Source organism: Malaclemys terrapin, chromosome 10 (assembly GCF_027887155.1).
Source record: "Malaclemys terrapin pileata isolate rMalTer1 chromosome 10, rMalTer1.hap1, whole genome shotgun sequence".
Classification (NCBI taxonomy): Eukaryota; Metazoa; Chordata; order Testudines; family Emydidae; genus Malaclemys; species Malaclemys terrapin.
This window is the reverse complement of record NC_071514.1, coordinates 40542466-40558913: the sequence shown is the minus strand read 5'-3', so window position 1 is coordinate 40558913 and position 16448 is coordinate 40542466. Positions and strand designations below refer to the sequence as shown.

Below are 16448 nucleotides of genomic sequence, written 5' to 3'. Positions count from 1 at the left end.
ATCTGTGGCCACTTGGGCACCTCACAGGGGTCACAATGCTGTGGGCCATAGCTAGTGATAACTGCACAGTACTGACAGGGCTAGCAGGCAGGTCTTTCTACCCCAAGACCAGAGGCATAGGAGAATCTCTTGCACCTTTAGCAATATAGGGCCTACAAGACACAGTTGAAAAGAGGGCAGAGTCTGATTAGATGCTAGCTGGTGCAGTGCAGTTCACCTCCTTGGCACCCCATATTTATATACATTTAGGCTGAGATTTGTCAAAGCTGCCTAATGGATTGGAGCCCCAGGTCCCATTACCTTTGCAGGGGTGCAGGCACCAAGCTCCCTCATGGACAGCTTCTCTGCCCCAGGCCGACGGTCCCTCCGATTCACCTGGAGAGGAACACAGATGTAGTTACACTAGTACCGGAGGGGCCCCTGCCTGCTTCCCTGGCTACGAGGAGCCCTGGTGCTACAGGACAGGATGGGCCAACCCCCCTTGTAAGGTCTGAGGCCTTTTTCTGCAGCCATATTAGGAGAGCAGCAGCCATGAGCCAAGAAGCCGGAAGTCACATCCTCACATTCCTTCTAAATAATATCAAAACAATGTAGCATCTGTCTGTTCAGAAGGGCCCCCCTCTCCCAATAGTACCCACCATCACCAGAGAAAGAAACAGATCTTAAGATGTTTAAAGAAAACTTCGATGGCATTCTACCTGGCAAGGAACCACTCCTCAACAGTTGTGGGTGTGAAATCGCTACTTCTTTATTGTCTTGCCTTTGTGGTCCCCACTTTGCTATTGTTTATCTGTAGGGTCTCTGTCTGGTTCTTCGATTGTTTGTTACATAACTAACTTTGCAAGGTGTAAATCGACTAAGGTGGTAGGGGGTGATTGGTTAAAGAATTGTTTCATAATGGGCTAAGATGGGTATAGCTAAGCAGGACTCAAGTTTCACTATACAACCTGGGGTCCAAAGGGAAGTTCTTTGGCAGCAACTCAAGGGGACAGCCCCACAACCAGAGCTGCCAGACCTCAACACCCTGCTGCCAACAATAGCATGCAAAAGCTGGAGTCCTCAGATGACGTGATCCTGACTGGCCACCAGGAAAAGTTCGTCTGCCTTATTGGCAGTGGTGAGCATTGAATGCTTAGCGTGTGTGTTCTGTTTTGGTGATGGTTAATAAATAGAGGTTAAGGATATTACTGTGTAAGGCTCTTTCACTGGTAAAAGGCCCTGCAAACCCACAGAGTGTAAGGTTATGCCCTGAGCCCACGGAAGGATAAGGGTGGGTGACTGAATTTACAGGGTTATGCCTTGAGCCCTAGGAACAGGGTAAAGGTGGGTGCCCTGGAGTGTGAGGTTATGCCCTGCATAGGTGCTGACTCCATGGGTACGTCAGTGTTCAGCACCCACCAGCGGGCCCACCAATCAGCTCTCCCCCTCCCCCCAGTGCCTCCCGCTGACTGATGGGCCCTGCCAATCAGCTCTTCCCACTCCCACTCCCCTCAATGCCTCCCGCAGACCAAGTATCTGCTGTTCAGTGGCGGGCAGGAGGTGCTGGGGGGTGGGGGAGGAGCAGGGGCAGGAAGAGGTGGAATGAGGGTGGGGGCGTACTCGGGGGAGGGGTGGTACAGGGCGGGGTGGGGCCTTGGAAGTGAAGTGGGGGAGGGGCCTGGGACAGAGCCGGGGGGTTGAGACCCTTGGGAAATCAGAAAGTTGGCACCTCTGACGCCCTGAGCCCTAGGACCGGGGTAAGGGTGGGTGGTGCGGGTAACACCCTTACCTCCTTGTCCACCCACTTGGGCTGAGGGGAGCCAGCTAAGGTCCTGGCTTGGGTGATGGATTTTTACCCATCCCTATGGTGTCTGAGCCCCTTCTACAGCGCACAGTGTTCCAGGTCACGGTGCAGCATGGACCCGCTGAGGCTTTGCCTCAGAGCAGGGAGAGCAGCGCACCCATAACCTCTCCCAATGGCTTGTGCTCTGGAGCGCTGCCTCAGAGGGGCCCTGGGCTACCAGGCAGGTCTGCTGGCTCCTGCATGCTGCACCTTGTGGGGCTTTGCTGACATGGATACATGCTCTTAAGGACCTCACGACAGGGTGCTGCCCTGCGGTGAGAGGGCACCTGTGTCGCTCTCGCCGTCACGGACTGGGCCTAGCCCAGGGCTCAGTGGGTTATACACTCGCCAGTTTCCCGTTGCTGCTGTGACTTGTCAGCACCAGCACTAGCGTTAGCATCTGCAGGGCTCTGCAGAGGGGCACGTACCCTGCTCAGCGGCCTCCAGTGTTCCCTGCTCCTGAGCGTGACGGGATCAGCGTCTTAGGCAACCCATTGAGGAGATCTAAGAAGCCAGGTCCCCTGCATTCAGGCAGCTGTTTGGGCAACCCACCACCTCCCAATACGCTGGGCCTTCGGGGTGAGGGGGCTGGTGCCCCAAAGTGCCGGTGCCTCATCTCCTTCTGACCTGGGTGAGCAAATTAGTCACTAAATCCTGTGGCTGCGGGGACATCATGCAGGCTGCCAACAAACCCAGCTGTGCTGTGCCTTGACAATAACCACAGGCCGGTTACATGACAAATACGCCCCGGACTGTGTCATGCGCCCACGCTGGAGGAGCAGCAGCAAGCGTGGGATTAACAGCCTACATGGGGCTCAGCCAAGCCCTGTGCCAGGGGCTGGGAGATGCTGCGGCGGACAAGGGCATAGAGTCAGAGCTAACGGGGCTGCAGGGCGTTTCCTTTTTGTAGCCTTTGTTTTTATTTAACATTAATTGTAGTGCTGTGATATTACACCATTGAGGGTTCGGCTCTGGCAGCTACAGCCTCATGTTCCTTAGGGTATGGCTATACTACCTGCCGGATCGGCGGGCAGCGATCAATCCAGTGGGGGTCGATTTATCGCATCTAGTCTAGACACGATAAATCGACCCCCGAGCGCTCTCCCGTTGCCTCCTGTACTCCAGCGCCGTGAGAGGCGCAGGCAGTCGACGGGGGAGCGGCAGCAGTCGACTCACCGCGGTGAAGACACTGGGATAAGTCAATCTAAGTATGTCGACTTCAGCTATGTTATTCACGTAGCTGAAGTTGCGTAACTTAGATCAATCCCCCCCCCCCCCCCCCCAGTGTAGATCAGGCCATAGAGTTCACTCTGCCTGTTTTAGAGCTAGAGTTCTTAGGAACACATGAAACCACAGGCGAGTAACACAGGCAATCACAAGAACAAGGGCCTCTCTCTTTTATCAATTTTATTAAACTTACCAACAACGTTATGAAAGTCACAGCATGGACAACTCCCAGATCTAGCCATGCACCAGTTACAACTACAGCCAGCCTCACAGCCTCCTAGACAGTGTTAGGGGCTGATGGCTCTCTTATGGCTTGATCATCAGTGAAGGGATGAGCCCTGCTGGCGTTCTCCGACAGCAAGCGCCATTTTCCTCTGGGCACCCCCTTTTCTAATGTGATTCTGCCTATACCGATGTTCTGGCTGTGTACATGAATGTGTCACCCCCTCTTTTCCTTATTGGGCTGATGTTCCCCTAGAAACTTAAGGGACCCTGGTTTCCATAGGCTGCGTAGGTTCTCTTTATTCTCATTCGCATTGCAGCACCACCTGTATCCTGTGGTTAAGACACATGTTGGAGCCGGATGTGCTGCTACAGCATTTTATGATTTAAAATTAATCTTCCAGCTGATTTTTCACATATTGCCGCGCAGTGCCTCTTTTCCCATCATCTTAGGGCATTGGTTAGTCTTCATTCATTTACTTATGTCAGCATTTCTTATCTCCAAGGCCTAAAATAGCTAAGCTAAAATCTTGCAGGCGTCAGTCTACAGGACTTGCGGACCAGCCTTTCTTACTTACATGATTTCCTCTAAATATCAATCAATCTTATGCTTCTATTTAACTCTAACAGACAATGATTATACATAACAGGACATGTATGTATTAGGAGGAGTTGTAAACACAACACAAGAAGTAATTCTACTCCACGCTGATTAGGCCTCAGCTGGAGTATTGTGTCCAGTTCTGGGTGCCACATTTCAGGAAAGATGTGGACAAATTGGAGAAAGTCCAGAGAAGAGCAACAAAAATGATTAAAAGTCTAGAAAACATGACCTATGAGGGACGATTGAAAAAAATATGTTTGTTTAGTCTGGAAAAGAGAAGACAGAGGGGACATGATAGTTTTTAAGTACATAAAAGATTGTTACAGGGACAAGAGAGAAAAATTGTTCTCTTTAACCTCTGAGGTTAGGATAAGACGCAATGGGCTTAAATTGCAGCAAGGGAGGTTTAGGTTGGACATTAGGAAAAACTTCTTAACTGTCAGGGTGGTTAAGCACTGGAATAAATTGCCCAGGGAGGATGTGGAATCTCTATCATTGGAGATTTTTAAGAGCAGGTTAGATAAACACCTGTCAGGGATGGTCTAGATAATACTTAGTCCTGCTATGAGTGCAGGGGACTGGACTAGATGACCTCTCGAGATCCCTTCCAGTCCTAGGATTCTATGATTCTGTGTTAATCATAAATGAATAATAAACTAAAACCACTGACTACATTTTGTTAGTCACTGGCCTGCCAGGGCAGGGCTCGTTTCAGTTTGAGTTGTTGGAGCCTTGCTACAGGTGGCAACATACATTGGCCAGTGGGTCATGTGCCCCCATCCCAGCTCCAGTCAAGCCCGCTTCTTGGCTACCCACCAGACTCTGGCGTCTGCGTGTTTTAAGCCTAAGTCCCTAACTTAGTGCCTCTGATCTCACTCTGGGGGTGCAGCTCTTCTATCACCATCTCCTGAAAGCTGTAACCCCATGGCCCAGTCCCTGCTGGCACCAGCCCTCAGCCCCCCTCCCTGATAGTTTGAACACGCCACTCCCAGCACTCCACCTGACAGCCTGAGCCAGCTGGGCTGTTGTTTCAAGGAGGTGTGCGTGTGCACACACACACACACACACACACACACACACACACACCTAATTCACCATTGCTATGTACAAGATACCCAGAGCTACGCTACACAGCATGAATAAACCCTACACCTGTGGTCCTGCTTCTGGTTTCGCCCCCCACTCCAGAGCATTCTTTCAGGGTTGTCTGGCCAGCCAGGGTCCTCCTGCTGCAATGCATGGCTTTGATTCTGAATCATGGAGCCATCCCCTCTTCCCTCTCAGCTCACCCCCTCTGATCTTGATGGTCCATCCTCCTTCCCTTCTACCGCCACAACTCCTGTGCATCTCACTGAGTCGTCCCCTGTGAGTCCTTTTATAACCTTTCAGGTCAGACCTTTACCAGGTGACTTCATTGCCAGGCAGCCATTCCTCAACACACGCAGGGTCCTGCCTGGAGGCCAGTTGTCTGAGATGTTTGTGTTTAAATAGAGAACCAGCCCCATTTAATGCTCCCTCTATTGTAAACCCTGCATCGCTGCCCCTTGGAATTTCAGTCTGGCCTGTCGGTACCAGGACAACAGAGGGGAAGACTCCCCACCCCATCCAAAGTGACGTCTGCAGTCCAACACACATACATACAGAGCCCCCAAGGCCAAAGGTTTCATACATTGTACAGATTCCTGCATTGTCCCAAGCCCTCTGCCGCCCCCCACAGAGGAGCTGAGTCTGCCAGGCCCTGCCCACAGACCTTGGCCCCTTAGCTCAAGTTGTAGATCTTTGGGCTTTTAGCTCTGAAGGTTCCCTGGCTACATCCCCTCTGTCAGCCGAGAGGTGGCCATTACAGCACCTTCCTGCAGATACCACCCATGCTCATTACTGAACATGCTCTTCACTCATTCTTACTAGTTGCATGTCGTCGAGTTCAGTGCTGTCATGCCGGAGCTGCGCCGTCGGCTGCTTCCTGTGCATTGACCAAGGCGGAGGGAACAAACGCAGCTTCTTGATAAGAACATAAGAACAGCCATACTGGGTCAGACCAAAGGTCCATCCAGCCCAGTATCCTGTCTTCCGACAGTGGCCAATGCCAGGTGCCCAGAGGGAATGAACAGAACAGGTAATCATCAAGTGACCCATCCCATCGCCCATTCCCAGCTTCTGGCAAACAGAGGCGAGGGACACCATCCCTGTCCATCCTGGCTAATAGCCACTGATGGACCTATCCTCCATGAATGTATCTAGGTCATTTTTGAACCCTGTTATAGTCTTGGCCTTCACAACATACTCTGGGAAGGGGTTCTGCAGGTTGACTGTGTGTTGTGTGAAGAAATACTTCCTTTTGTTTGTTTTAAGCCTGCTACCTATTAATTTCATTTGGTGACCCCTGATAAGAAGGGATTATTGCTACATAGCAAATAACAAACCCCAATAATTACCAAATACAAGAGAATGATTCCGTATTTAACCAGTTTTATTTTGGAAGTGCCTTAAAATCAGTCATTTGAATTTACACATTCACAGCTCATCTAGATTAATAATTTCACTTTCCAGCTTTGGTTCTGAAACATGAAGCTTAACATTCACAATTCACGAAAAGCGTATTTTAATACTTGGACAGTTTGCAATAATCATTATTGTCTTTCTTACAAGAGGCATGAATAGTCAGCTAGCAAATTACACCGGGCTTTTTGGTGATATGCCAACAAAAATAAGAGCTCTGGGCTTAGCCATTAAATATGTAAAGGGAACAAACATAGACAAAATGAGTCGGACTTTAAAGCAGCAGCAAGTGCAAGGAATGAATAGTTTCTTTTGGTAGCAGCCAGCAAGCACTGCTTTAATGCATGCACTTATTCCAGTACAATTCACGCCTGAGTGGCCAAACAAGGGAGCCACACTTCTCTGTGTTGTAGTGGGAGCAAGCAAGAGCTGGGCAAATGGTGGAAATGTGTTTGAATGGGAAAGCAAATGGCAACTCATCCCTCGAAGGAGCAGGAAATGGGCTGCGTTATGCGGATGGCTACGGTCATTAGCAGAGAGGAGGAACGTTCATCCCTGCAGGGGCGCAGCACGAGCTCTAGGCACCACTTATGTCCCACGCCAGCCCCGTGGAATGAACCCCTTTTCCCTCTATTCCAATGGCTCAGGCCCACCCAGAAGCCCTTTCAGGTTTTACTTGCAAGCATCCCGGTGCTCTTTGTACTGGTGTCTGCCAAGCTGAAAAGCCTCCTAAGGTCCCTTAGCTGAGGATTCCCCTTCAGCTGGAGTTGTGCAGACTAACCCTCCCTGCCCAAAGCAACCTGGTGTGGCTCTGCTGGTTTCCCCTTTCCACCCACCCTAGCACACCACACTGCTGCGGGCCACAGTCCCTGGACATGAAAATGCTGGTGCTGAGCTCCTCTGAGGGCTGTGCTGGGGCAGGCGAGGGCCAAAAAGGGGGGTCCAGGGACCCAAGTGAACACATTGCCCCAGGTCCTCCCAGGCGTTCTGCTTCCTCTCCCTCTGCCCCCCGACCTAGACCGCAGAGATGCTTGGGGTCACAGAGATGCAATTTCTCCGCATTGGATTGTTGTTTGAGTGCAGGCTAGAACTCTGGCCCTAGTGAAGTCAATGGCAGCTTTGCCATTAAAATCAGTGGGACAGGACTGCGCCCAAGGGCTCTTTTATCTGAAGTCTTTACGTTCGGTAAGATTTGCATTTCAGTCGCTTAATGTCAGTGTCTCGCTGTGAAATTCCAGCCACTGCTCTGGAGCACAGCTGAGTGGCGGAGGTCTCTCTCACACACGCACACACCTGCTCCGGGGAGCTGGCCACAGGGAAGTAGGCCAGAATCCAGGAGGACTGCATTCCAGTGATGCTACCCTGGAACAGAGGCCCCTTGTTTCAGGGCCTCCGTGACACAGCAAGAAGCTGCCGGATGCCAGTACAGAGGCTGACACAGTCCCAATCAAAGCCCCTTTTCATCGGTTCCTAAGGTCAGACGCACACAAAAGGAAGCCCTAACGGAACAGTGCAAGACATGCATGCCAGGACCTGGTGTGTCCCCACCGGATGGGAGAGCAGTGCTGGCTGGCTGGCTATGCTGCCGTTGGGGTTTCCATAAATCACAGGCCAAGCTGCTCCCTGCTGGGCAGTGATCTCCAGGAACCTGCTGCCAATGCTGTGCAGATCCTCAGCACCCTTGCAATTCCCTTCTGGGACAGTGCGGCTCCAGGAGGGCATCTCCATGAGGCTGTGCAGGGGATGTGCCATGGACACCCAGCAGCGCCTGTCTGAAAAGTGGCAGGGAACCTTTCCCAGGACTCTGGAAGCACCTAGTTCACAGAGCAGCTGGCCCCACGGCAGCCCAGGGAGCAGCGCTCACGCTGGGGCAGGGCTGTGTATCTGTGGGGGGTGGGAGGGTTAGAAGTTCTCATAGTGATGCACAAAGTAGGTCTGGTCCAGTTTGTTGATCTGCTGACAGGCTTGCTCCACATTTTTGGTCATCCCCGGGGGGCCGCAGCTGAACACGCCGATCTTCCACACCTGGGGATGCAGGAAAAAGGCAGGGGCGTCAAGTAACAGAGCCGCGGAGAGCAAGGGGCTCCCCCAGCCAGCCCCCTGCACTGGCCTGGCTCGTCACACCAGCAATCTCAGTTCTGCCAGAGGCTCGGAGCGGTTCACCCTGCTGCCCTCAAGTGCCAGCTCTGGTTTCCTCCCACCAGCAGGAGAGGTGGGTGGCTCTACACCCACTGTGCGCGGGATGCTGGAGCCACATAGCTCACACCTCCCCTTCTCTCGGCAGCATTTTCCCTGGTTTGAGTCCAGGAACTGAACCCATGTGCACACATGCTAAGGGCAGAGACTGCCCTCAGGTCACACCACCGTCAGCCCAATGCACTTGTACCTGCTTGGCCTGCACCTTGCATGAACGCCCCCAAAGAGACCTCCCTTTAGGAACAGCCTCGACCTCCCCAGCGGGATGGGGAAACAAAAGCTGCGTTTGTTTCTCTGTTCACAATGAGCCTCTTTCCCGGAGTGTCTCAAACACCCCAGCTGGAGTTTCAGCCGCTGGCAGCACCAAGAAGCTCACTGCAGCCACGCCCTCTCCCATCAGCGGTGCACTGGGCAGTACCAGGTCCCATCCCCCTCAGGGCAGGACTGTCCCCTTCGGGGCATTTGCTACGGTTTTTGCCTAGTTTTCACAATCCCCAAGCAATGGGGCTCCCCTAGCCGGGCACATCCCTCCGCCTTGCCTGCTGGTCAGCCACAAGACACATCAGTTAATTTCATCCCACTGCTTCTAGTTGGGCCTCCGACATCCTGCCCCGTGTTCGCACACATGCAGGCTGTGGCTCGTCTCCTTTTGCAAAGCACGACAGAGCTGGCTCTTCTCAGCCTCCCTCACCCATCAATCCCTCCCCAGGCATTTTCGTGGCTCTGCTCTGAGCGTGGCCGAGTTTGTCGGTACCTTTCCAGCAATGTGGTGTGCACGGTCTCTGCCCCAAGGCAAGAGGACATTGTGCATGCAGCCCTCGACCATGTTGGTCTTTCACCGCCATGGCACGGTGCAAACTCCCGTCCAGCCAGCTGGCCCCCATCAGCCCCAGTCACTTTGGGGATTACTGGCTGGGCGCCAGGCTGCCAAGCCCATGTTCCAAAGGCTTTTGGCTCTTGCTTTGCAGGGGCAGGGCTCAGAGATTTTTGTAACCCTTTGGTGCCAGGACTGGGGTCTGCCCGACAGGACATGGTCAGGAGGGAACATGGGCCAGTGGCAGGATCAGCCCAGGCCAGCTGGCATGAAGCTGTCATTTTCCCTGTAGGTGGGCCTAGCAGACGCCTCTCCCCTCCTTTGGCAAGGCTTCAGGGCAATCTCCGGCCCAGCCCCACCCTTTGGCTATTTGGGAACGTTTCCTCCTGGTCCTCTGGAGCTCCCAATGCTGACTACAGGGTTCCCCGGGTGCCCCCCGGCACGCTACTCAGCTGCCAATTCCTACACCCCTTGCTTGGCAGAGATCGGTGGGGACGAGGGCCGGCCGGCACTGACCTGGGGATGCACCTCCTGCAGGGACTTGAAGAAGGGCACGAAGGGGGGCCGCCCGAAGTGCGTGATGGAACGCAGCCCTGTGAACAGGCTCCGGTTCAGCACCTTCTGGAAGTGCCGCTCGCAGATGTACTGAAAGGAGAAAGGCACCATGCGTCAGGGAGGGGAGGTGGGCAGGGGCAGGGCCTCTCTACTCTAATGTGGCCCAGGGGGGCCGAACCAGCGCGCAGCAGCACTGGGACCAGGGACACAGCATGGGGGGCCGGCCCAGCACAGAGTGGCACGGGGACCAGGGACACGGCACTGGGGGCAGGCCCAGCACAGAGTGGCACTGGGACTAGGGACACAGCACTGGGGGCTGGCCCAGCACAGAGGGGAGGGAGGACAGCCCAGAGCGGCACTGGGGCAATGGCTTATCACCTTGTGCCCTCTCTCAGTTGGGTCCTGGCCCCCTAGCCCAGCCTTGGCGAAGGTGAAATTGGCCCTGCCCTCTCCCGTATCCGGACCTCCCTGTGGCACAGAGCGGCAGCCCTGGCACAGGGCTCTCACCAGCATGGTGGTGCGCAGGTCGAACTTCTCAGCTAGCTGGGTGATGTAGATGTGCACAGACACCAGGTCGTGCTGGTCGTTCTCCTCCACCTCGCGGATGATGTCAGCCAGCCACTCGAACTGCCGCTGCGTCCGTGTCACCCAGATGAAATAGATCTGAGAGCACACAAAGAGCGGGTCACCGGCAGGGCCCTAGTGACCTCAAGCCAGCCCCCACTCCGGGGAGTCTCCTGCAGCCAGCTCCCGTTCCCCAGGTCCCCGCAGCTGGCCCCACCCTGGATACCCTCCATAGCCAGCCCCACCAGGATCGGCCACGAAAGATAAAATCTCTGCGCTAAGGGAGGTGATAGGTGGCAGCCCAGAGGGGTCTCACTGAGAGTGCTGGGCAGAGCTCACAGCGCTGGTCAGTGAGCGTTTCAGATCCTCGGAGGGAATGGGTTGGGTCCCAGAGACGTGCGCAGGGCCAGGGGACATCACGCTGCAGCTGTCTGAGACAGACAGCAAGGGGACGACACTGCTCAGACCTCAGAGTGACCTGGAGCAGACAGGCTAAGCCTGACCCCTTGGCCTCACTGCCCGCTCTCTCCTGAGTGCTGCGGGATTGTTGTCGGAGGTTCCTCCCATGTAACCAGGGCAGTGAGAGGAGGGGCCCAGGGAGTCCCTCTCACCTTCTTGCATGGCATCTTGGAGCTGACCGAGGACTTGAAGACCAGGTCTTTGAGGATAGAGGCGAAGGGAGTCACCCCGATGCCTCCTCCCACCAGCACAGAGACTTCAAACTTGTTCCACTCCTGGTGGCCCTCGCCGAACGGCCCGTCCAGATAGAGCTGGAAAGGAGCCAGCAGTTAGCAACGCTGCCCTGCCCTCACTGCTGTCTCAGGGAGCAGACCCAGCTAGCACAGCACAGAGTGCCCCAGGATGAGGGAAGAGGACATTTTACAAGCAGTGCCCGGAGATCTCTAATGCCCACTTGGGGCAGACAGAAGCCAGGCTGGCTACGTTTCCTTGGACTGTCCCACATGCAGCCAGTGGTAATAGAAACCAACGCACCGGCCGGGATAGGATGAAGGACTGGGTCAGCCCAGCCAGGAGAGGGACTTGTGGCTCCAAAGAATCTAGGTGTGCTAAGACAGAGGCTTAGATCTTGGGAGCCTGAGCTCTCCTCCCCCCCTCCCCCGCCCAAACAGAGGGTGCTGGCGCTCTGTAGTGCTCAGAGGACTCCACTCTCCAGAGATGTGGCTTTTTCACCCATCCCCAGACTCACAGGGGAGGAAACGCCCAGCTGTACCTTGGGATATCTGCCAATTTCAGCCACAATCTCGGGGGAGTACAGCTCCCGCAGCCGGGTGGTCCAGGGCCCTGCAGCTCGGATATGCAGGCTCAGCGCGTCCTCGTGGGGTGCAGAGGTCAGGGTGAAGGGGTGGTATTCATTTGTCCCCAGGGACAGGCAGGCAATTCGCACCCACTGCCCGGACTTGTAGTCAAAATCCTGCGGCCGCTGGAACTTGAGATAAGTAACGCCTAAGAGAAGAGCAAAGGTTTCCTTAGCATCTTTCTTCAGAGAACAGCTGCCTGCTCTGTAAAATCGACTTCCCCCTGGTCTGAGCCATGCGGGGGTGCTGCACATGGCTCCTTCCTGGGTGGGAGTTGCACATGCACAGAACAGATGCTCCAACGCTCACCATGCTGCCAGGCCCCGGGCGGGAGCGGGACAGCAGGGGAGGGCGGAGATTGGGTGGAGGGAGAGTCCGGCTGGGTGGTGGTGAAAAGTGGTGTGGCGCTCCCAGCAGAGAAGAGCTTAGCCCCCAGGGGCAGGGCAGCTGAGCAGGCTGCCTGGAAAGCGACGCCAGTGGAAGGCTCCTGGAAGCCTTGTGAGCCTGTGTCTGCTCCTGTCGCTGAGCATGGTTTGGTCTCCAACAGGGACCAGGCGATGGAGATTTCTAATAGGTGATTTGGCCTGGTTTCTCCTTTTCTAGCAAGTCTTTCCCATTGGTAGCTTTGATCCTAGTCAGGCAGGTATCTGGGGCTCAGCTCCCACCCCGTGAGGCAGGTGTAACGCCCTCCCCTGCCAGCCAGGGGCGCTGGGAGGGGCAGCGAGTCACCACATTCCCAGCACTTGGAAGGTGCGCCAGCGTCAGGGTGCAGCCGGCTCTCCTGTTACAGCAGCAGCGTGGTGATGTACATTCCAGCGCCACTGCCATGTCCGATGGCCATCAGACTTCAGCAGGGACGTACCCATGTGCCTTCTGGGTCAAGGCAGCACAGGCCTGCCCCTGCCAGCCGGCGGTGGCTAACCAGGGACACTAAGAGCTCCCAGGCTCCAGATCTCCACACCTGCGAAGGGTCATGCAGACTGCCTGACACGCTAACACCCCCCGGGGAGCCATCCCCACTGTACCTGAAGGGAGGAGCTCAGCTTTCAGCACACTCATCTCCACCTTCTTCCTGCTCAGGCTGATCAGCTTATCTGCCCCGTAGATGAGAGCTGGGATGATGAAATAGACGTGGAAGCGGGGCTGCTGGACCAGGCCGTAGCTGCCATGGATAACGACCTGGGAACATAGCGCCAAGCACACCCATGATTGCAGCACTCAGCACAGGAAACTGCTCAGGTGTTAACGTGCCCCAAATGGAGGGGCACGATGGCAGAGCTACCCAGTGGGCAGTAAGTCTAGGGTAGAGGAGCCCTGAGCAGCTGTTAGCTATGACAATAATAATCCCTACTTCTTTGCAGCCCATTCTACAGAAGGGGAAACAGACAAAGAGCAGGGAGGTGACTTGCCAAAGGTCACCCAGCAGGCCAGTGGCTGAGTGCAGACTAGAACCCAGGTCCAGGGGCGGCTCTATGTTTTTTGCCGCCCCAAGCACGGCTGTCAGGTGGCTTTCTGTGGCGCGCCGGCGCGCGGTCCGCTGGTCATGCGGATTCGGCGGCATGCCTGTGGGAGGTCCGCCAGTGCCGTGCCATCGGCATACCCGCCACCGAATTGCCGCCGAAGCCGCGGGACCGGCGGACCTCCCGAGGCAAGCTGCCGAAAGCCGCCTGCCTGCTGCCCTCACAGCAACTGGCAGGCCGCCCCCCGTGGCTTGCTGCCCCAGGCACACGCTTGCTACGCTGGTGCCTGGAACCACCCCTGCCCAGGTCTCCTTAGTCCCAGGCCCGCGCTGTACCCACTAGGACCCACTGCCTGCCACATGTGCACTCTCTGTATTTGCAAGGTTCCAGCACCTGCACATGCTTTCTAACCAGGGGAGCTGGGTGGCTCACGGTGCCATGCTACAATCTCTGGGTGGTGAGTGGATTTGCACCTGTCTCTCCTGTACTGAAGCATATTCTCTATGCTACCAATAACATTCATTCTTCCAAATCCACGCTAGTCCGCAAAACATTCACCTCCCTTCTGCTCAGCAGCCCCTCCTGCCGCCCGGTTCTGGTCCTGCAGTGAGCGGAGGACAATAGGAACTCACACCTATCGAGTCTAGGTTTGCACACTGTGCTCACCCACACAGGATCTGCGGAGGTGAAAGACTGGTTGGGAAGCCCATCCACTCCCTGCACGTCCCTCCAGCTCCTTGCTAACAGCTGTGAGGAACACACTGCACCAGGACAAAACAGGCCTGGTGCCCAACAGCTAAGATTAGCACAAGAGCGAAGCCAGGCCGCAGGACTCCAAGCCACATACCATGATGTAGAGCAATACGTAGAGGTGGTGTGTGATCCAGAACCCCCGGAAGCTGATGCGCCGAAAGTGATGGGAGGCGAACACGTACATCACCGCCAGAATCACCAGCAGCAGCACCCCGGTCATGCCTGCCAGAAAGTGGGGTTGAAGAACGAGGGGCAAGGGGTCACCGGAATAGCCTGTGCCCAGCAGAGAGCCACCCCTCACTTGGAACCACCGGGGTGGTGGGTGGGGGAGCTATGCAGATCCCCTCCCCTCACAGAATGCCTGGCATGCACGGATGGTCACCCTTACCTGGGACGGTCTCAAAGAACCACCAGTAGTACTTCTGGGGCATCTGTGACCTAGAGAAGAAAGAGATGACTTAACCCTCTGACATCAGATCACAGACTTCTCCACAGAACAAACCAAACACCCACTGTTTGGCTTTCCACTCGACAAATGGCCTCTAACATCGCCCTTTGGGAATGGTGGCCGTCCACAGACTGCAGTCTCTCCAAGATCACCTCCCAGGCAGGTTGGACAAGATCTCTCAAGCCATCTAGCCCAGCCTTCTGCATCACACTGTCCTCCATCCATGGTCTTACCTAGCTGCTCCTCAGACAGTTGTGCTTTGCCCAGGGCAGGACTTCCAAAACACACTCACCCATCATCCACGAAGGCATTGGAGAAGAGGCAAGACAGGATGCTGAGTGGGCTGACCGAGAAGATATAGACATTCACTACATGGCCCCCGGTGTGGAGAACTGCAGGACACAGAGACAGAGAAAATACATGGTCATGTACCATCATATAGCTGTGCTCGAGAGACCCAAAGACCACAATTTTTGCCCGGGTATCTCTGTCTGTGTCTGGGGGCGGGGGCTGGTCAGTTATGAATGGCACTGCCCATGTCTGACTCTGGCTGTGCAGGATGCACAGCGGCTGGCTTTGGGGGATGTCTCATTCCCTGTCAGTATCAGGGCCAGGGGGATTCCACCCCTGCCCCCATGTAGCCAACTCACTTGAAAAGATCAGGGCCGCCATAGCGAGCCAGCGATGGAAGTCCACGGCGGCGTCAAAGGGGATGTAGCGGTTGAGGAAGGTTTCGCGCAGGAAGGTGATGAGGTTGCGGCACATGGTGAGCAGGATGTATGAGTACATGAAGGAGATGCTGGCTGCCGCCCCCCGGGAGATGACAATGCCCACGTAGGTGGTGTCTGCAATTCCTGTTGCTGGCGATGCAAATGCATAGTCTGCGGACAAAGTGGGGCAGGGGGGTTACACACAGGGCGAGCACAAGAGAGCGCGGGGGAGGAGCTCGCTCCCTCTCTGTGTCTCCTTAATAGAGGGGCAACAAACCAGCTCATTTCTCCAAAGGCAAGGGTAGCAGGACATGGTGGAATGCAGGGGTGGGCTAGCGGAAGGCTGGTTATGGCTCTCTGATTCTGAGGGCCAGTCTGTGCCAGCTCCATTCTGAGCCCTCCCATGATGTAGAGCAGCCTAGGGGCCTGTCTGAACTTACACCCCTGCTGTATGGGATACCAGTGGAACGTCATGCCAGGGAAGGACTGGCGTAGTGGAGGCGGGCTCTGCCATGCACCCTATCTGCCCCTGGCATGACCCTCCATGCCAATGTGGGGGCAGCAGGCACAGGAACTAGCTCTGCTAGCTTTATGCCAGGGGAAAGAATGCCACGCTGGCCGCTTATGGCCAGAGCCAGGCCCCTTTGCACTGCAGGTGACAGGGACAAGTCTCACTAGAGTCTGGCTGGGGACCTCCGTTCTCCTTGTTGTTCTGACATCAGTGTGTGCGTGTGTGTAACTGGTTCATGGACTCCCCTCACTTTCCCAGCCCATCACCCCCCACATCAGGCGGGCATAGCATGCAGGGCCCTGCTCCCGGCACCCCCCCAGAAGCACACATTCCTGCTTCTCTCCTCCCTGGATGGTGGCACTCTGAGCTGCCCCATCAGCAGGGGACACTCTACACTAGCTGCCCACTCACAATATGCTCTCTCCGCAAACACGCCGGCAGTGATGGCGGAGAACAGAACCACACAGGCAATGTGGCGCCTGTAATTCTCGATGAAACGCTTGAACTGCTGGATCTTCTGGTGAACTTTGCTCCGCTCGTATTTTGTCCTTTGGGCTTCGGTGTATACATGTGGCTGGTGAGGTGTTGCCCTAAAAAGAACAGTCGTCAGCTCCCGGTTAAACAAGTGCAGCACTCTTCCCACCAGACGGAGGGCAAAACTCCATCTGACTGTGAGCGAGCGGGGCTTAGATCAGTCACGGAACCACAGGGACCATGTGGTTCCTTAATGCCACTGAGCGCACAGAG

The 16448-nt window shown here is 55.4% G+C and overlaps 1 protein-coding gene across 1 annotated transcript in view; it reads right to left on the bottom strand.

Moving 5' to 3' along the window:
- Positions 1–6327: 6327 nt before the first annotated feature.
- The window catches only part of DUOX2 (dual oxidase 2), a 44391-nt gene continuing 34270 nt past the window's right edge, over positions 6328–16448 (bottom strand). Inside the window, exons 23-33 of the mRNA XM_054042072.1 lie at positions 16113–16291; positions 15131–15361; positions 14773–14872; positions 14421–14470; positions 14127–14254; positions 12845–12998; positions 11735–11967; positions 11115–11273; positions 10447–10602; positions 9901–10029; positions 6328–8399 (exon numbers count right to left, since the gene is read on the bottom strand). Of these exons, the coding sequence (XP_053898047.1) occupies positions 8277–8399; positions 9901–10029; positions 10447–10602; positions 11115–11273; positions 11735–11967; positions 12845–12998; positions 14127–14254; positions 14421–14470; positions 14773–14872; positions 15131–15361; positions 16113–16291 (1642 nt within the window). The 3' untranslated portion in view covers positions 6328–8276. The remainder of the gene's footprint in view (positions 8400–9900; positions 10030–10446; positions 10603–11114; positions 11274–11734; positions 11968–12844; positions 12999–14126; positions 14255–14420; positions 14471–14772; positions 14873–15130; positions 15362–16112; positions 16292–16448) is intronic.